Source organism: Xiphias gladius, chromosome 15 (genome assembly GCF_016859285.1).
Source record: "Xiphias gladius isolate SHS-SW01 ecotype Sanya breed wild chromosome 15, ASM1685928v1, whole genome shotgun sequence".
Classification (NCBI taxonomy): domain Eukaryota; kingdom Metazoa; phylum Chordata; class Actinopteri; order Istiophoriformes; family Xiphiidae; genus Xiphias; species Xiphias gladius.
This window is the reverse complement of record NC_053414.1, coordinates 5,377,780-5,396,301: the sequence shown is the minus strand read 5'-3', so window position 1 is coordinate 5,396,301 and position 18,522 is coordinate 5,377,780. Positions and strand designations below refer to the sequence as shown.

The 18,522-nt window shown below is 42.5% G+C and overlaps 2 protein-coding genes across 13 annotated transcripts in view; one reads left to right on the top strand and one right to left on the bottom strand.

The window, feature by feature from the left end:
• Positions 1 to 4,791, top strand: part of LOC120800759 (complement C3-like) — a 28,997-nt gene extending 24,206 nt beyond the window's left edge. For 5 of the 7 annotated variants that reach the window (XM_040147078.1, XM_040147077.1, XM_040147076.1 and 2 more), the window contains 7 exons: positions 273 to 362; positions 680 to 785; positions 1,177 to 1,266; positions 1,358 to 1,441; positions 2,170 to 2,250; positions 2,805 to 2,952; positions 3,697 to 4,791. In XM_040147078.1, coding sequence (XP_040003012.1) covers positions 273 to 362; positions 680 to 785; positions 1,177 to 1,266; positions 1,358 to 1,441; positions 2,170 to 2,250; positions 2,805 to 2,952; positions 3,697 to 3,841 — 744 coding nt within the window. In that variant the 3' untranslated portion in view covers positions 3,842 to 4,791. Of the gene's footprint in view, positions 1 to 272; positions 363 to 679; positions 786 to 948; positions 1,267 to 1,357; positions 1,442 to 2,169; positions 2,251 to 2,804; positions 2,953 to 3,696 lie in introns of those variants that run through there. The other 2 variants (XM_040147080.1, XM_040147079.1) reach the window with 2 other exon arrangements.
• Positions 4,792 to 4,821: 30 nt separating this feature from the next.
• On the bottom strand, positions 4,822 to 18,515 carry LOC120800760 (B-cell receptor CD22-like). Of its 6 annotated transcripts, none has more exons than XM_040147083.1 (14): positions 17,744 to 18,515; positions 17,408 to 17,509; positions 15,456 to 15,812; positions 15,073 to 15,297; positions 13,793 to 14,152; positions 13,472 to 13,708; positions 12,865 to 13,125; positions 12,106 to 12,366; positions 11,748 to 12,008; positions 11,390 to 11,650; positions 10,206 to 10,296; positions 10,033 to 10,093; positions 7,393 to 7,574; positions 4,822 to 7,186 (listed from the first exon to the last, which is right to left on the bottom strand). In XM_040147083.1, the coding sequence occupies exons 2-14, from the start codon at positions 17,475 to 17,477 to the stop codon at positions 7,120 to 7,122; spliced, it is 2,694 nt and encodes an 897-aa protein (XP_040003017.1). In that variant the 5' UTR covers positions 17,478 to 17,509; positions 17,744 to 18,515; the 3' UTR covers positions 4,822 to 7,119. The 6 variants fall into 6 exon arrangements, with proteins under 6 accessions (XP_040003017.1, XP_040003016.1, XP_040003019.1 ...); XM_040147082.1 differs by having other exon boundaries at positions 17,408 to 17,487; XM_040147085.1 differs by lacking the exon at positions 11,748 to 12,008 and having other exon boundaries at positions 17,408 to 17,487.
• Positions 18,516 to 18,522: the final 7 nt, after the last annotated feature.

Below are 18,522 nucleotides of genomic sequence, written 5' to 3'. Positions count from 1 at the left end.
AAGGATGCAATGAGTTGAAAACGCTGTTTGAGTAAATGGGGCGTTTAAGTGTCTTTCTCTGGGGCAGAACGCAGGACAGAAGGTAACGTTTCATTGTCAGCTAACTGTTTAGTGACTGGTACTGGAGCAACATGCCAGTCGATCTCCCTCCGGCAGAAGGTTATAAAAGGTTCACTGCATCCTGATACTGAGCTGCTAATGGATGACACTAGTCACATGGCCAGGCCATGGCTGCTAACTAATTCTGTGTGTGTGTGTGTGTGTCTGTCCAGTTGTCCAACTCAGTGGACCGCTACATCAGTAACTTTCGGATCGTTGATAACCTGAGTGACAGAGGCTCTCTAATCATCCACCTGTTCAAGGTAACAACACCACAGACCCCGGCTGGGTTTATTTGAATTTGTCTGTTCGGAACAATAAGGAGTCCGACTTGTTGCTTCGTGCGCTTGGTTTGCACGAATTGTTCGAGTTGTTCTCCCATGAAAAAAACGGTCTCTGGAAGTCATTTTTTCCAGGTTTTACCCAACACTGTTACACAGGTAAACGAGTACATCAGCTTCTCGGAACGGGACTTCATACTTGGGAGCCCGGACTTGCTGAATGAACGCTCTCGCTGGCCGTAACGTCTCTGCTCATCGTCTCTGTTGCGTAAAAGTAAACTCTCTTCTCATCTCCTCAGGTGTCGCACAAAGAGCCAGAGATCCTGATCTTCCGGCTGCAGCAGAGCTTCAAAGTGGGCCTCCTCCAACCATCCTCGGTCACTGTCTATGAGTATTACAACCCAGGTAGGAGAACAGACCTCGACCATCAAAGCTCACATCACAGAATTCTGCCAGACCTCCCCCCTCTACCTTTTTGCTGTATTGTAAAGAAAGTTTAGATATTAAAACATTTAGGTATTCAGTGATATTACTGAACACGCTTAAGCTTCACCTTCACCCCCCTCAGCTGGTCGAGACCTCACTGCTGACATCATTATGATACACACAAGAGAAAATATCCGAAACGCCACTGAAAAGCCACTCTGAGACAAACACTGGTCAGATTTAGTCCTAACCATGAAGACTGATGATTCAAAACGTGTCTCGCTCATTTGAAAGTTCCAGAATAATATTGTAGATTTAAACACCGGGGTTGCCGTGTGGCCTGTATCCCTGCTTTGTCCCGTTCTGTCAGATCACCGCTGCAGTCGCACCTACACTCCCCGCGAGGACAAAGAGGAGCTCACTCAGATCTGCAGAGACAACGTCTGCCGCTGCACACAGGGTGAGGGTGTGCGTGCGCCTGAAACAGCGCGACGGCGTGTATTGGCGGTGTCAGCTCCTCTTTACTCTTTGTATCTGCTCACAAACTCCAGGTGACTGCTGCATCTCCAAAACCGACGGTGAAAATTTCCCCAACAAAGAAAGAGAGACGTTTGCCTGCAGGAGCTTACACCACGGTACGATACACTGTGTCTCCCACTGAGACACACACACACACACACACACACACAGCATAGCTGTTTTTATGTTAAACATCGGTCAAAGTCTCAGGTCGTCATTGGGTAATTCCCGGTCAAATGCTTTTACAGTATTCCAGTAAGAGTGGCTAAAACCCCACCTACATCCTGTTACATGCATCGGTGCAGCTATGGGGGTTAAAATAAGGTTTCTGGAACAAAGCTAGTGTGATACAGAAAACGAACTGCGGTATGAATAATAAAATAATAAAAATGATTCAAGTAATCACAGGCTGTATCTAGCGCACAAATAAGGAATCTCTACAGGAAAATAGAAACTGGGAGGGAGGAAGCTCTTCATTTATTTCATTCATAAAACATCTGCTTGTTACTCGTCGGTTCGATGACAAGAATATTTCCTGAAGCATCTGTTATTAGGCTACGGAAAACCCTGGCATGCCCATCCACAATACACTGCTAGTGGAGTTGATGTCACTTTGCACCATTAGAATGTGATAAATCTTGTGTATGTGTGACAGTTTTAGTCACACCGGCGGCAAGACGAAGGCCAGGGGCACGTCGGAAAACCATTAGGATTCTCCCTCCCTGGACCATGAACATGTGTGAATTTCGTGGCACCGTCACCACCACCACGGGCCTCATCAGGAGCAGGGCAGAAACTGCACCTTTGTTGATCTATCTGTTTATCTTTTGTTCTTGTGCCTCAGTTTTCCAGGTGAAGGTGCTGAGTGTCAGCCGGAGTTACTACGACAAATACGAGATGGAGATTACACAAGTCATCAAGCTGGGTGAGTCAGTGCTATAGGTCTCTCACGCGCGCAGACAAAAGCTACCAGTACTGCCACACTCCCCCGACCTGTTAACATCTTTCAACCGCAGCTGCCACGCTTTCACTTTCATCTTTCTCTGAAGCGAATCATTCTTTCCACTTCACGAGCTCGACGGCAGCCTGCATATTGTAGACGTTCATGGCAAACCGCAGTATTTACATTTGAATTAGATTTTTGTTTTAGATATTTTTGGAAACTGACATGATCCAAATGATTTTGTATAAACCCATAGTTGGCTGATCATTCACCCTGTTATATTATTCTGTTTTGCTCTATATTTTTTTCTTTTTATATTTAATAAGTCTTGAAAGGACATTAAGAATGATGTCCAGACTATTGTCATTATTTAATGGTCCCAAAAAATAATATTGCAGCGACACAGTATCTCATCAAAATCATTTATTAGATTGACCCCAATTCACGCTTGCTTGTTCTTAGGGTTTATTGTGTATCTATGCAACATAATTAAGACATAAATGATTCCATGTCTCTTTTTTTTTTCTACCATCCAGGTGTGGAGGCTGGAGTCACAGTCGGCCAGAAGAGGTTTTTCATGTCTCACGGAGGATGCAGAGAGGGGCTCAGCCTGCAGCAGGGCTCCCAGTACCTCATCATCGGCCCCAAAGAGGACCAGTGGAACATTGACAGTGACACTGAGAGGTAACAAGAGCAAGGGGGGGAAAAAAAAAAAAAAAAACAGTGGCCACTTTATCAGGTACACCTGTGAAATCTAAGCAATCCAGTACAACAGCTCAGCCATAAATTTGACCTTTGCAAAGGTGATTCTGTTTTGATTGACACTGTCAGAGAGGTATTCATTTCACTATAGATTATTGTGGTTGTAGTCTGCAGTGGTTAAGAACGGCACTGCATTATTTGCCCACCACATTTACAAACATGAGGGGGAAGAATATTAGAAACACATTTTAATATAATGCAGTCCGGTACAACCTCAGTTAGAAACATAGCACGATGAACACCTCTTGGAACGTTTTACCACAAACGGGCCATTAGAAGCCATTATAAAGGAGATGTGGCAGAACCTCTTTTCATGGATGCTGATTTCCAGTCTTGCACCAACATGTGGTGGGACAACTACGCTCCTCTTCAGAAGAAACTGAGTTAAAAAGGGAACTTTGTGTTGATGTTCCCGGTCAGGAGAAAGAAATCCTGAGTTTCTGGCTTATAATCAAACACAGGTTTAAACAGGAGAGGGGAAAAAAAAGAATGACAACGGGTGTAATTCTTAAAACAATTCTTAAAGTGGCTGCCGCATGAGATGCATCACAGCCATCTGTAGGCGATGTGCACAAACATAGTGCTCTCATCTCTTAAAATCTAAAGCCTAAATATAAATGACCCCCCCCCCCCACCCAACCACTCTTTTCTCTCTCTGTGTGTCAGGTTCATCTACATGTTAGGAAAGGACACCTGGGTGGAGCGCTGGCCTTTGCCTGCTGAATGCTCCAGCAGTCCCAGCCTGCAAGCTAAGTGCACGGGCCTTACTGATGCTGCATATGAACTGTCTGTCAACGGCTGCAGGCTGTAGAGGTGTCCCAACCATGCTCCTGCGCCATTTTCTCGCAAAGATATCAAATAACTGTGTACCCAAAGATTTAATGGTCATTTTAACCCAGCCTCAACAGTAATAACTTTTTTTTTTTTTAGTTTTGACTGAGAGAAAAGGGAACTGAAAGTGTAGACACTTATAGCAATATACCCAGAAGGGTTTTCTCTACTGTGATGATATTAAAAGAATGAGGAAGAACTTAACAACACCGGCAGGAACAAGGTAATAACTGAAGTCATTATTATCGCTATTATAGGCTGGCTAATAATGCAATGTGAGCCAAAATTAAACATATTGTTGAGAAAAGGCCGTGATAATACAGTATGCTGTAGAAGAAGACACCATCTTCATCATTCCAATGATACAAAGCTCCCACTCATTTTTACAAATGTACAGGGTTTTTGAAATTTAAAGGTCAGTGAATTCATGTTTTTAGTTTGAGAGCATGTCCTGCATGCAGTAAACACAAATAGCTATTCACAGTATTACTATGTTGTTAGTTTGAAAAGTTAAAAGATACTTAAAATGACCTTGAGGGACTATGATTTCGCAGACAAAACATTCCCTCGTAGTTTCTCTCTCTGTCGGCTGTTAAAACAATAAGTCAAAGTCCATCTGTCCAGTACATTTTTTTCTTCCATTGGTCTGTGCTACTAAATTAAATATGCTTCCGACAAATATGTAATAAATTCTCTTTACAATCAAAAGCTTTAAGTAGTAAATTTTTTACAGATCGTTTAGAGCTAACTTGTGTTGACTAAAGATAATAAACTGTACTCTTATATTATATTGTTTTTTTGTAAATCTAAATTTGTTCCAAAAATGTGTGGTCAAGTCTGCATTCTCAAGCTAGTCTGAAAGAAAGAAATGTATTTAATCAGTAGTTACCTGCTTCATTAAACAAACTACTTAATATAAATACCAGGCTGGAAATTCCCTCGTGTTCAGCAGGTTTTCTTGTTTGTGCTGTACAAAGCAGCTGCATCTTCCCCAGCTTCTTGACATCTGGTTCCGAGAGGGAAATAAAAAATAAAAAAGTCAGGGCGAGGGTATTGTAGATATTAAAAGATGTAAAAGTACATCAGGTACATGCCACAGTGACGAAAATGTAATTTCCATCATAAAGAGAGGATAATGTACCTGTGTGAATAGCTGCTCACCTCAGGGCAGTACTGCCACTATTTAATTTGACCACAGCGTACTCAACACCCTCACCCTCCTCCTCTCGTCTTCGTGGCCGAGCTGGTCTGATATCGGAGTAGACAGGATCTACCTGGTTCTGGGAGAACTGGACACTGGCAGAGTGAAGGTCCTCCTGCTCGTCTTGCTGGCTCTGAGTGGGTAGAAACTGCAACTTCAATACAGATTGACTGGTGGTCCATTCAGGTACAGCTCCCTCTTCACCAGCAAAGTCAAGTTCAATGCCTACATCACCAATAAGCCCCCCAATCTCACACTCCATCTTACCCTCATTTATGAACAAGATCCCAATAATACTTCTGGGAAAATGACTGCTTCTAATCTAGGAGGCCAAGGATACCTGAGTGAGTTCCACCAGCAGGATGGACAAGGCTTCCCCAAAGTCTTTCAGCTGTGCCTTCTCCATGTAGAGCTTGTCAGTCAGGTTAAAGAGTTCATATGTGTTTTTTCCACCAGATGACTATATCCCCAAGACAAAGTCAACAGTTCTGCTCCCTTGCTATAAACATCCTGGCCAAAGCTCCTGAAGTGTTACGGTTTTCCACCAGATCTAACCTGAAATCCTTCTCCACTGTCTCCCCACTAGCAGACGAGTTGAGTCTATGGGTATGTAGTACTGAACAGTCTCAGCAAGGAGCGTATACAGCTATGGTAAGCCCTGAGAGGAAAACGTATCAGTCACACACTACCTGCACTGTTTAAAGCAATCTAAACTTTACAACTAGGTACTCAAGTGTCTTTTTATAACCAATTTAGTGTCATAATTCATTGATATGAATGGCAGTTAGTTTGGTAAAAGCTGAGTAGGCGGGAGAAGCCGTTGTCAGTGCCTAGTGCGGGCATATGGCTGTATCTTGGAGGCAGTTTTAGCAGTTTGAACTAAGGCGTTCATTTGGGGCTAGCACTATCGGTAACACCAGGGAAGAACCAGAGTGGGTTGGCGCAACCACGTGATCGAGTGAGCAGCACTCACTGAATGAAGTTTGATGCTGAACTTGCAACGTTTCTTCTAGACTGGTAAACAAACAGTTGTTAATGCAAACGTTTGCTATAGCAATAGCAAAAACTTACACATGGCACCTTTAAAAGATGTACTACATTAATAATGGCTGTAAGAAAGTCTCATGATGCTTTAGGAGCAAGACTTGTCACTAGAGCTTATTATTCTAGGTTTTACATTGAAGAAATCTGAGCTGTTTCTCAACCTGTTTTGCCAGTTACTCCTTAGAATGAAGCCATTTAGTTGTGACCATTCATCACAAGTCATGGCCTTCGTGTGAATTTTTCTGCTCATCTTGGTCTAATAACGGGAGTCAGAGGGAAAAAAATGAAAATATTTATTTTCTCTTGGCTCTAATGAGGTTGTTACATTAATTTAAGGAAGACAAAATTATACAAAACAGAACAAGGAAACACGCGTAGGTTTCTTGACAGGGGTCTTCGAAATGGTTTTCTATCAGTAAAACATGAGTCTTTGTATGTCACATAATGCTTTTTCTTACCCAAATGTGCTTTTAAATTGCAAATTTTATATATGGATTAAATGGAAAAAATGCCTGTGACAAGCTTAGCCATCTTGATACATACTGCAGGGATGTAGTATGTCTAAAGCTGCAAGTTATAAAATGTTTGAATTGTCTACATTAATCTTTAATTAAGGTTCAATGTGGGTTAAAGGTGGAGCTTTTGACCACTACTTGCATTGTATAGCAATGCTTCTAAAATCGCTGATACATTTCAGAGAGAGAGAGATGAAAGTCGGGGAATCCCCAGGGTTATTGGGATTTATCCTTGGGGCACCACGCATATTTGTACCACAATTTATATAACAATTTATCCAATAGTTGTCAAGACATGTCACTAAAAACCAAAACTGTCAATCTGCGAGTGTCGCTGAAGTCGGGGGATCATCAGAGTCAGTAGGATTCATCTTCTGGGGCCCATGAATGGCTGCACATAAATTTATGGCAATCCATCCAGCAGTTGTTTAGACATTTTAGTCTGGACCAAAGTGGTGGAACAACTGACTGACCAACTGGCAGACATTGCTCTAAAAATCAGAAGGATGTCTTGATTGTACTGTACAATGTAGCTGGATCCTCCTGAATTTCCTGACTTCTGGCTCTGACAGGAGATAAAATAAATAAATAATCAGGAGATCATGGAGATGTAGTATTAACAAATAAGAATTTCAAACAGTGATATAAATGTAAACAAAACAAGAATAATGAAACCGCAATGACAGTGTTAAAACAAAATACTTAATCAATGTTTAAATGTTGTTTTGAGGTTTTACTGAGGATAATGTTCTTTAATGAAAAGCTTCTCACCTTGGGGCAGAACTGTTAAATTTGACAACAGTGTACTCAACACTATCGTCGTCCTCCTCTTCATCGCGTCTGCAGGGTCCAGCTAGTCCGATGTTGGAGCAGACAGGATCTGTCTGGTTCTTCAAGAAGTGGATATTGGTATAGTCAGGGTCATCCTGCTCCTCTGACTGACTATGTAGACACTGCAAAAACAAATTCACTGTTAACTCTTACATGTGTAGCGGTTTTGAATTTTGGTATAACCTTGGGTAGTACGTAGTACGATCTGTTCATCTATTTTCCTTCACTTGTTCTTGGCCCAGTTGTGGTGACACCAGGTAAAGCAAGGTACTCGAGAAGTCGTTCTCCACAGCCACGTTGTCCAGCTCATTCTGGTAGATCTCAAGGCCCTTTCTTGGCCAGACGTGGAATGTAATCCCACTGGCGTCTTCTTGATCTGCTGCGGGGTCGCCCCACTATTGGACTCTTAGCACCTTCCAGGTATCAGAGCTCCTCATCCTATCCCTAAGGGTGAACCCACACACTCTTGGAGGGAGGGTGCATTCACTGTCTTACATTTGCAATCCCATCCTTTCAATGGCTATCCAGAGTTTAAGATCACAGGTGAGGAGTGGAATTAGATTGATAGTAAATTGAGTGTTTTGCCATCAGGCTCCATTCTCCTGATGATCTAATGCTCCTTTTTACCCTTACTCATGAAAAACACCTCAAGATAATATATCTTCACTTTAAACAGGAATTCATTGCTAAACAGAAGGGGGGAATCCACTATTTGCCAGAAGACTACAATGGTCTCAGACTTGGCGAGGCTGCTACACTCTGCTACACACTGTTCCAGTCTGTCCTTTAGGCTACAGCCTGATGAAGCCAGCAGAGCTACATCATCTGCAGAAAGCAGAGACGCAGTCCTGAGGTCACCGAAATGGACACACTCCATTCCCTGGCTGGACCATGAAGGCATAATCTTAGAGTATGAAGACCTTATTAGAATGTGCGTAACTTGAAGAAGAGAATGCAACACATACTGAAATATTGCCTACCACATTACACATGGAGAGACATGGTCTTAAGCCATCTCCAAGTACACAAAATAAGTAGACCCCTTTCAGCCTCCTAGCAAGAGAGCTGGTTTTGTGTTCCACGACTGAAAATAAAATCCCCATTGATCATGAAGTTTGATCACTGTCTGCAGCCCTCTTTCCAGCACCAAATGGGTGTATATTTCATTGGGTGAATGTTCAATTTGGCACCCTGATAATTAGAGAACAATCTCTGGTCCCCTTTTATTGAAGATGAAAACCACCATCCCCCATTTTTCAGTCCATAAGCGCTGTCCCCCTTCTGATATTGAAGTACCGTGACAGCCCAGCAATATTCTGCAGCATCTATGGCTGAATCTCATTCCTTGGCAAATAAAATGTTCGACATTTTAGCATCAGGCACCCTATATCTAGAGAAGGATGATTTGAGAGAATTTCAGCACTTGTGCGTTTGTTGTCGTTGATGTAAATGCACACACCCCCACCCTGAGATTTACCTCTGAGAGCATGGCTCCCATTGGAAAGTTGTCAGCCCATCCACACGAATGGCACCGTTAGGAACAGTAGACTTTAGCCATGGCTAGGTGAGAATCAGAGCACAACAGTCTCTCCTTGCATTGAGCGGTTAAATCGAGTATCAAATATTACATTTTGTTTTCCAGAGAGCGGACGTTGGAGAGCAGAATAGATGGAAGCCTTGGTTTGTAGGAGTTAGCCTTTAGCGTGGCGCTGATACTCGCTTGACTTCTACGTTTACATGGCCTCTCGCACCATCTGCATTGGTCCCTACGGTGGGCAGAGATGATGGGCAGTGATGGTGGGAGGGCCAGCTGCTGTGTAACCCTCCAAGTCTTGCCGGCATAGAATCCCAAGATTGCCTAGTGCTTCGAGTCCAACAATCGGTTTGCTAAACTGCTTGATAGGAAAAGTATGAGCAAAGTACAGTGATCTTAGGCTAGTTTTGAATTCAACTGAGTTGGACCAGACAGTACATTTAAAACAAATTTCACATTACTAGAGGGAACCAGAGTAGCCACTGCCATACACAGCGCCGCCATCTTGATGGTAGGGAAACTGTCAGGGAAATCCCCAAATCCACTCAGAGCCTCTTATTCTTGACAACTTTGTAAGGGGAGAACAACCAGCCACAATTCCGCTCTTTGATGCACAGTGCTGTGCATAGAGCCCAGCTACTATATCTACCCGATATCTTTTAACCACTTGCACTAGTTCCAGCTCATCAGAAGTATTTCAAGGCCACGTAATCTGTAATTCTGTTTGCCAAACACTAACATAACAAGCAACCGGGGCAGAAAAAAGCAACATCCCTTGAAGTAATGAACAATCTGCATGACTGTATGACAGAAAAAAAAGTTTGACAAAGAAATAGTGTTAAAAAATGCGATGTAGAGATACAAGATTCAAAGAGAGAGTTAGCAGAACTCAGAACAGATTCTTTTCCATGAAGATGGATGTCAGAAGACCAGCATGAAGTGCTTCTCAATAAGATTAGTTTTCAACCTGCACTTTGACTAAGCAGGGTGAATTGAACGTAGGATTTCACTGGATTTTACACTGAACTCAATAACTATTGCCTCACCTTTTCACTGTAGACAATTCTCTGTACAGGCTCCGATGACTGCTTGGAGGTAATCTTTTCTCTGGTCAGGCGAATTAATAAAAAACGATTAGAATTTATTTGCCAAACTGATTCTTAACGACTGATTTTCCGGTATTTAATGAACAATACAACAGTAAAATAGATCTGCTCACTTTATCAGTAGGAAGGCAGAGAGGAGTATGATAGCAAGGACAACAACAGTGATGGTTCCAATGACTGCTGATTTCCATGCTTCAGGGAAATCTGTGATGAAATAAGAAAAAAAAAAAAAACTTAATCCAGGTGTTTTAACAGTTTTTCCCAATGGCCCCATAGGCTAATGTAACAAAAATATTTTCGTTTTTCACATACACTCAGCTGCCATTTTATTAGGTACACCTAGCTCAAACTGGTGTAGTCCCATACAGCAGTCCAGCAATAAATCCTATCTTTCTACCTTCATGAAGAAAGAATCGAGGGTGTAGTTCAACACCACAGTTCAGCACCACAGACATGTAGCCTATGCTCCTTGATATAAGCGGGGTGATTAACAGAAAAAGCTGCCGTAATATTCAATACAAATTTAGATGACTACTCAGTCCGTGCGTTCATAACCGACTGCTTTGCGCCTGAGATTGTGCTTGTGTTAAATAACCTGTATTTCTGCTGTCATTGCGTCTAATCCAATGATCGAGTTCTTTTAAGGGCATTTGCCAGTTTAAAACAACTTGGGTCTTATTTTTATAGTTGTGACCTTTTGTTTTATTGGCTTTTGACAATTCAATTCAGTTCAACTCAATTTTATTTATATAGCGCCAAATCATAAAAAAGGTTAGAAACCTATAATATAACATATTACACCTGCAGAGATCTGGGAACACAGGGACAGGAAAAACTGTGTGTGCGCTCAACTACAGCAACTACATTAATTCAAAGTAAAAACCAAGAAGTCTATCTATAAACTGTGAAGCATGTATATAAAAGAAGGTGTGCGGAAGTATTGTAAAGTTTGCGTCGGTTTTCTCTTGGGGGTCTGTTGAAATTTTGTCTGACAGTTTGACTGCTCGTAAGGTTTCAGAAATTAAAGACAGCAATCTTTTTGTTTTTTTAAAACAAATTTCATTTTTCCAAATTTAATTATTGATTCCCAATGTGCAGCACAGCCCCAGCCGTTACCGACACTTTTAGCGTTAGACTACCATGCGCTCCATCCAATATGCAAGGAATCACCAGCTGCTCTTTCTCACCTGAAACTGAAAAGTTTCACATGTTGGACTGAACAGAGGGTTATCATTAAATTGTTACCCCGCCCCCCAACTGCATAACATCATAAAGTGGATTATATTGTTTGATTTACCTGCCACGACATTAAGATGTAAGGTGTTGTTACGACGTCCTCTTCTGTTCCGGGCTTCGCAGTAATAATTCCCGCCGAGTTCAGCTCTGATGCCGGTGATGGCGAAGGTCTGTCCCGAAGCTTGTGGTGAGTCTCCGCCCCCCTTGTACCAGGTGTAATTAGCTGCGGGGTTAGCATCACTGCTACAGGTCAGATTCACGGAGCTGCCCTCCACTATGTCACCGGAAGGACTCGCTGACACAGAGACGAGCCTTGGAGCATCTGGTAAACAATGAAATTTCCGAAGACATATTCCCTTAACATTAGCATGCATGAACTGGAAAGACCTTTGTATTATTAAAAATAAATTGTGACTTACACTCGACATCTACTAATAGGCTTGAAGAATTTATCTGTCCAAACTGATTCTCAGCCTTGCAGCGGTAAAACCCTCTGTCCTCGGAGCTGATGGAAGTGAAATGATAAAAGCCTTCCGGTCCCTGAAGCAGTGTTTGGTTCCCCTTGTACCAGGTGTAATTAGCTGCGGGGTTAGCGTCACTGCTACAGGTCAGATTCACGGAGCTGCCCTCCATTATCTCACCGGAAGGACTCGCTGACACAGAGACGAGCTTTGGAGCATCTGGTAAACAATGAAATTTCCGAAGACATATTCCCTTAACATTAGCATGCATGAACTGGAAAGACCTTTGTATTATTAAAAATAAATTGTGACTTACACTGGACATCTACTAATAGGCTTGAAGAATTTATCTGTCCAAACTGATTCTCAGCCTTGCAGCGGTAAAACCCTCTGTCCTCTGAGCTGATGGAAGTGAAATGATAAAAGCCTTCCGGTCCCTGAAGCAGTGTTTGGTTCCCCTTGTACCAGGTGTAATTAGCTGCGGGGTTAGCGTCACTGCTACAGGTCAGATTCACGGAGCTGCCCTCCACTATCTCACCGGAGGGAGTCGCTGACATAGAGAGGAGCTTTGGAGCATCTGCATGTTTGAATGTATATTATTATGAGTTGACAGCGCATAACTACTGTGGCTCATATTGTTTTTAATACATTGTTACATATATGGTAGGGCGTGGAAAGCCGCAGCGGGTCTGGTGAATCGGTGTCAGTTGAACTAGGGGCCAAAGGTGAACACAATTGTAAAAATCTACTGCGCCTGCTCACTGAACTACAGCAGCAGATTGTGAAACTGACGCAGGCAGGTAAATTCTTTTTGTTGTTAAGTGACAGGGATACTCGAGTGATGTTGAATGTTGCACTTCTGAACAGATTTGAAGAATGAAGCAGCAGTTGAGGCAGCAGAGATATCCTGAACTCCAGAAGCACTGATCCTACATTTCCTATAATCCTGAATGCCCGCCCACTTTTTTCCTTTTTTTTTTTCAAACCACACAGCCCAGTTTGTAATGCAGGGTTTTGAGGCAAAGAGTGCGACAGATTTAATCTCTCCACAGCCAATGACCTGTATTTCACTCACATTTCACAACGATAACTGTGGGGGCTGACATCCATCCCAGCTCGTTCTCAGCTCTACAGTAATACCGCCCAGAGTCTGAGGACTTAATGGACCCGAAGGAAAGTGATTTTTGGAGAGACGGAAGGCCTGGATTTGCATCCTCCTTGTACCAGGTGTAATTAGCTGCAGGGCTAGCGTTGCTGCTACAGTTGAGAGTCACTGGGCTGCCCTCCACGATTTCACCAGAGGGGCTCACTGACACAGCGGGAAACTCCGGAGCATCTGGAGGATATATTAACATACATATGCATGATGAGAATGCTATCATACCATAGCCTGTATTATTTGTTAATAGTTTAACTTCTAAAGAGAGAATACATCCAGAGAGACAATAACTCACTAACAATAATAATTTTAATGATTTAATTACTTCTTCCAGGGACATGAATTAAACTTCATAACTGAATCACACGTTGGTCAGAATAAACATGCTTTGTTTACGCGAAGAAGCTGAAAATGTGTCAGATGTAGTACTGAATTTATTATTATTATACTTATTCTAGACTAGTTGGTTGAAAATAACCACCAGATTACATTATTTTAGTGAAAAAAAGAGGCGTAAACTCACACACGGGAGGAGAGCGGACAGGCACGTCTCCTCCTATAGCACAGTGATATTTGTCTCCAGGACCACTTGTGTGTAGGTGAAAATATTTTTCTTCTCCTCCTTCAACTGAATTTTCATTCTTGTACCAGGTGTACGAAAGATGATGAGATGGTTGACAATTGCTGTGACATGTCAGCTCTGTCCAGGTAGAGTACGGATTGACGGTCGATCTCCTCACGCGTACCTGGAGCTGAGGGTCTGCGAACAACAAACGTAAATGTGATTTTAGCCGCTAACAAATGCAGGCTAACATTGGAAACGGACTTCCAGTGAAAATGTTACCTGTGACAGACAAAGTGACTCCAGGTGAACCAGTAAAACTCCCACCTGGCAGGTTTGTTTTGAACCTGAACTTGTACTCGGCTGAGTCGCTCGCTCTCAGGTCGGTTATTCTCAGAGTGCAGTCGTTGTTTTTACCACGACTATACGCCAGACGACCCGCATACTCTGAGTCTGTTCTCAGATCCACGGGTTCTTTATCCTGCAGTTTAGTAAACCAGAATGTTTCCTCAACTTTGGTTGAAACAGAGTTTATTCTGGATGGGAACCTGTAGGTGCAGTTCATTTCCACTGTTGATCCTCTGAAGGCGCAGATCTGAGCAGGAGCGTAAGTCACTCCCCAGTTAACCTGACCCTGTACCACTGGAACACAGAGCACAGCAGAGACCACAGTCAGGACTCAGAACATCAGACTTTAACCTGTCGTGAAGATGCTTCAGTATGGAAACCTGTTTGGATACCTGGCCTCCTTTTTTCCACCTCAGAGAAGAGCATGAAAGTTATTTATCAAGCTCAACGAATACGTCATTTCAAGGACTGCTTGAATGTCTGCTCGTCATGTTGTACATCTCTGAGTTGTTGGCATTTCCACCAAAGAAACAGATATGGGTTTTGTTGTATTTTCCCTCTTTCCTCTCCCATCAGTCATCCCAGGACACCTCGGATTTATCTTGTGACCGTTGGGAGGGGCCTCAACAACACGCAGGGAACCGCTGGACTAAACTACTTCACTGTATATAAAGTGTTGAAAACTTGCTCCAACTCCACCAGCCACGATCATAAAATGCTGCTCACACGTTGTTGCATCACTAATTATGTCGTATATCAAAATATATATCGCTCACATAGGCAATTTTTTCTGCAGAATGAGTACTTTTGCTTTGATAATTCAAATACATTTGACTGAAGAAACTTCTCCACTTAAGCAGCACTTTAAATTGTATTGGAGTATTTTTACATTAACGTACTCTAACTTAAATAAAGGATCTGAATACTTCTTCTACCCCTGGCACTGTGCGTGCATCAATCGTTCCTCTATGTGTTGGCCCTTCCTGCATTCGAGGTGGTCGGACATTGCTGACTATGCGTGCCAGGGGGACCTTTGAATGCGGTATTGTTGTTGGCACACTGACAGAGGTATCCCAAGAGCTTAATGCGCCCATGCGGAAAAGGGAGTGAGACGACGGGTAATTAAAGACACAAAAGTTATAGTACAATGCATTAGCTAAAAGTCCCAAGCATATGGTGCTGTGTTAGTGAAATGGTGTATAGAGTAAACTCACGCAGTGAAGAGGAGGGGAAATCCTCATGTCCTTGTACAGCACAGGAATAGTGGTTTCGAAGCTCAAAGTTGTTTAAAGAATTCAATTTTCTTCTCAAAATTTCCTTTTGATTCTTGTACCAGATGTAGGAAGTGTGATCAGGTAGACGACAATTGCTCCGACACATGAGCTCTGCTGAGCGATCATACGTTCGCACCCCTGGGCTGCTCAGCTGCACCTGCAAACCTGTATGTGTTGATATGGAGCAGAAGTCTCAATGTTAGACTGAGCTGTCAACATGCACACACACACACACACACACACGCATGAAAGCACACACAGGCATACTCAAAGGAAGCCTTTTAAGATGATGGACACTTGGAATTAAACAGATACATTTTTACCTGTGACAGACAAAGTGACTCCAGGTGAACCAGTAAAACTCCCACCTGGCTGGTTTGTTATGAACCTGAACTTGTACTCCGCTGAGTCGCTCTCTCTCAGGTCGGTGATTCTCAGAGTGCAGTCGTTGTTTTTACAGCGATACTCCACACGATCCGAATAGTCGGGGTCTGTTCTCAGATCCGCGTAAATGTTATTACTCGCTTTTGTAAACCAGAATGTTTCCTCAACTTTGGTTGAAACAGAGTTTATTCTGGATGGGAACCTGTAGGTGCAGTTCATCTCCACCGTTGATCCTTTTAAGGCGCAGATCTTAGTAGAAGTGTAAGTCACTCCCCAGCCATTGTAACCCCGTACCACTGGAACACAGAGCGCAGCACAAACCACAACATCAGAGAACAGACGTATTTTTACACATTCGTTTTTGTAGAACTGAGCTACATTTCCAAAACTACCTCCAGGGGGCGTCAAACCATTTGCTACGGAGAACCGCCAGTCTGCAGGTTTTCGTTTCAACTTAAGACTCCACACATGAGATGGGGATCCCTTCACTGAGAGGGGAGGAACTCAGAGAAATCACCTGCTGACATGACTGAGTGGAGTGGAAGTTACTATAACCGAGTGTTGAAAAATTTGCAGACTTGAGACCAAAACCCTCGAGTCGCTGCCTGTCGATGCCTAATGGTGCAGACGCATGACTTTTTGACTGCCAGCTTATAAAGATCGATTAATCAAATCCATCCAGATTAAAAATGGAATCGCTTCTTGGTAGGCGACTGATTGAGGGCCCCTGAGGTCCCTGCAAGCTGCGTCGGCCTGCGTGTTAATCCACACCAGCCACCGGGGACAAGAGCAGGTTAGGGTGGAAACAGTGCCGAAGCTATTTTTGACTTTTTGTAAAGGAAAATGGTGCTAAAATAAAAAATGAAATGTCTCAAGCTGAATTTTCGACGCTCTATTTTTAACTCTTGACAATGGAAACCCACATCTGCCAGGGAAAGAAAATGAAGATAAAAATAAATTTGTGGTAAATAAAAAATTATGACAGTAAATCCAAATCATAAGCTATTAAAAGGTTTGACTTCACAAGTCAACATTGTGAGATTGTACTATTTCATTTTGACTTTCTATCTCAATAATATAATAATTTTGACTGATGAGTATTTTTTTATAATGCACAACCTTTCATGGTTTTTTGTTTTCCCTTTTTCCTGGCAGAAGTGAGCTTCCGTACACGAAGCATTATATCTTTTTTTCTCTTAAAAGGGTCACACGTGCCTACAGGTGAGCAGGTCCGCACCTCTTCCAACGCTGTAACGATGCAAGAGGCTGGTGCGACAGGTGAAACAGGCTGTTTCACCGCAAGCTCCGAGATAAGACGCGCTGTGGTCGCTTTGCCGTCCGTTTTTAAATTTTGCATTCTGCCCAACTTAATAAAACCCAAACTGCAGTTTCAATAACGAGAAAGATTTCAATTTTAGAAACTGACGCCGGTGTGCAGACACACACACACACACACACACACTTCCTTCCCCAGAAGTTGCTTCGTCGCCATAATAGTGTCCGCAGACAGCATGCCTCCGCTCAGCAGGGGCGTTTTGTGGATCTACGTCGATCATTCAAGACTTTTTCCACCCTGCCCCTTACAGTAGGCAACACCGAAATTTTCCTATCTCTGTAAATGGCTACAAAGAGACTTTATGTGAAAAATATGAGAAAATCCACAAACCACTGTGTGCTAATGATCCGGTGCTGACTGCACTTCAGATTTCAGAGAGAGAATAAAGTCAAAATCTGGTGGCCCAGTCAGAGTTTTAAGGATACGCTCTGTATCTCACCAAACAACGTTACAGGTGAAATCTAAAAACATGGTGTATATATATATATATATATATATATATATATATATATATATATATATCGGTGTAGATGCAGATGTACAGATATACGGTACCTGGCACAGTGAGAAGCAGGACAACAAATCCACTTGCTGCTGCGGTTAAACTTACAGCTGCTCCTCTCATCTCTGTGGGACTTCAAACACAATGAAACAGGTCTGCAGATAAGAAATGTAACGCACAAAGTCAATCAGTTGCATCACAGTCGCTTCTAACTACAAAACAGAAAGAATCTGTAAGCAAAAGAAGGTTACGCTGCTAAAAATACACCCAGTTTCCTTCCTCTTTACATTATTTACATGCATAATGAGCCAGATACCCGTAAATTAAATTTAAAGCAAATAAGTAACTCGTGTTTTCGTGCAAATTAGTAATTTCATAATGTATTTTACCTATGAGAGTGTGAGAAACTAGTTTCTTGGCTTGTTAGTACCAAGCCTGTATCACCCACATCACAACACCCCAGGGACACAAGAGAGATGTTTAAAGACACAGGAGGAAAAACAGACATTTTTAATCTCATCGTCGGTGTAAAGAACACGCATTGTTTCAAAAAGATTGGGCGCTGCGCGCCTCAAAAGGAGTGAGCACATCACTGTTCTGACTGCCACGAAGTTCAGCACTGATTCAGACTCTCTTCATTTCAGTCAGTACGCTGCCAGTTCAAGCAGTTTTGCTCAGTTCAGTACAGACAAGGTTAATTGCTCAGCAGCCTGTTACTTAGGAAAGAGATTATGACATTTTCTGCAGGTTTTATGGTCGTTTAACATGCCTTCAAAGAGGAAGTCTAGTGTATCACGTCCGAGGGAAGCTCTGCTGCCAACAACTACTGATATGGTCGGTGACAATGATAATTCAGTAAAGTCACTGTGGTAACATTACTTTGCAATCACCAGCATGTTTGTCAGAGTATGTTGATAGCCTTGTGGTCAAGATGCCTGCTATTTAACCACATGCAGCCTTTGACGCATGCAGTACACTTCTCACTCTTTACTCAACTTTTATGTCTGTGTCTCTGTCACTATAAAATAAAAGACTAATAATACTTTAACAGTAAACTGTTGCTTTTTACTAACTAGTGACTAACTATCTCGTGCAGTATCAAACTATATCTGCATCGGAAAATGCATGTTCACCAATAACCCAGTATTTTTTGAATAGCAGGGTCAAC

Bases quoted from the DNA above. Each gene is read 5' to 3' on its own strand.
- LOC120800760 (XM_040147082.1), bottom strand. From the start codon at position 17,874: ATGAGATTAAAAATGTCTGTTTTTCCTCCTGTGTCTTTAAACATCTCT. The intron at 17,488-17,743 runs GTAAAATACATT...TTGTGTTTGAAG, and splicing joins AGTTTCTCACACTCTCATAG to TCCCACAGAGATGAGAGGAG. The intron at 7,187-7,392 runs GTGAGAAGCTTT...ATCTCCTGTCAG, and splicing joins TTTAACAGTTCTGCCCCAAG to AGCCAGAAGTCAGGAAATTC.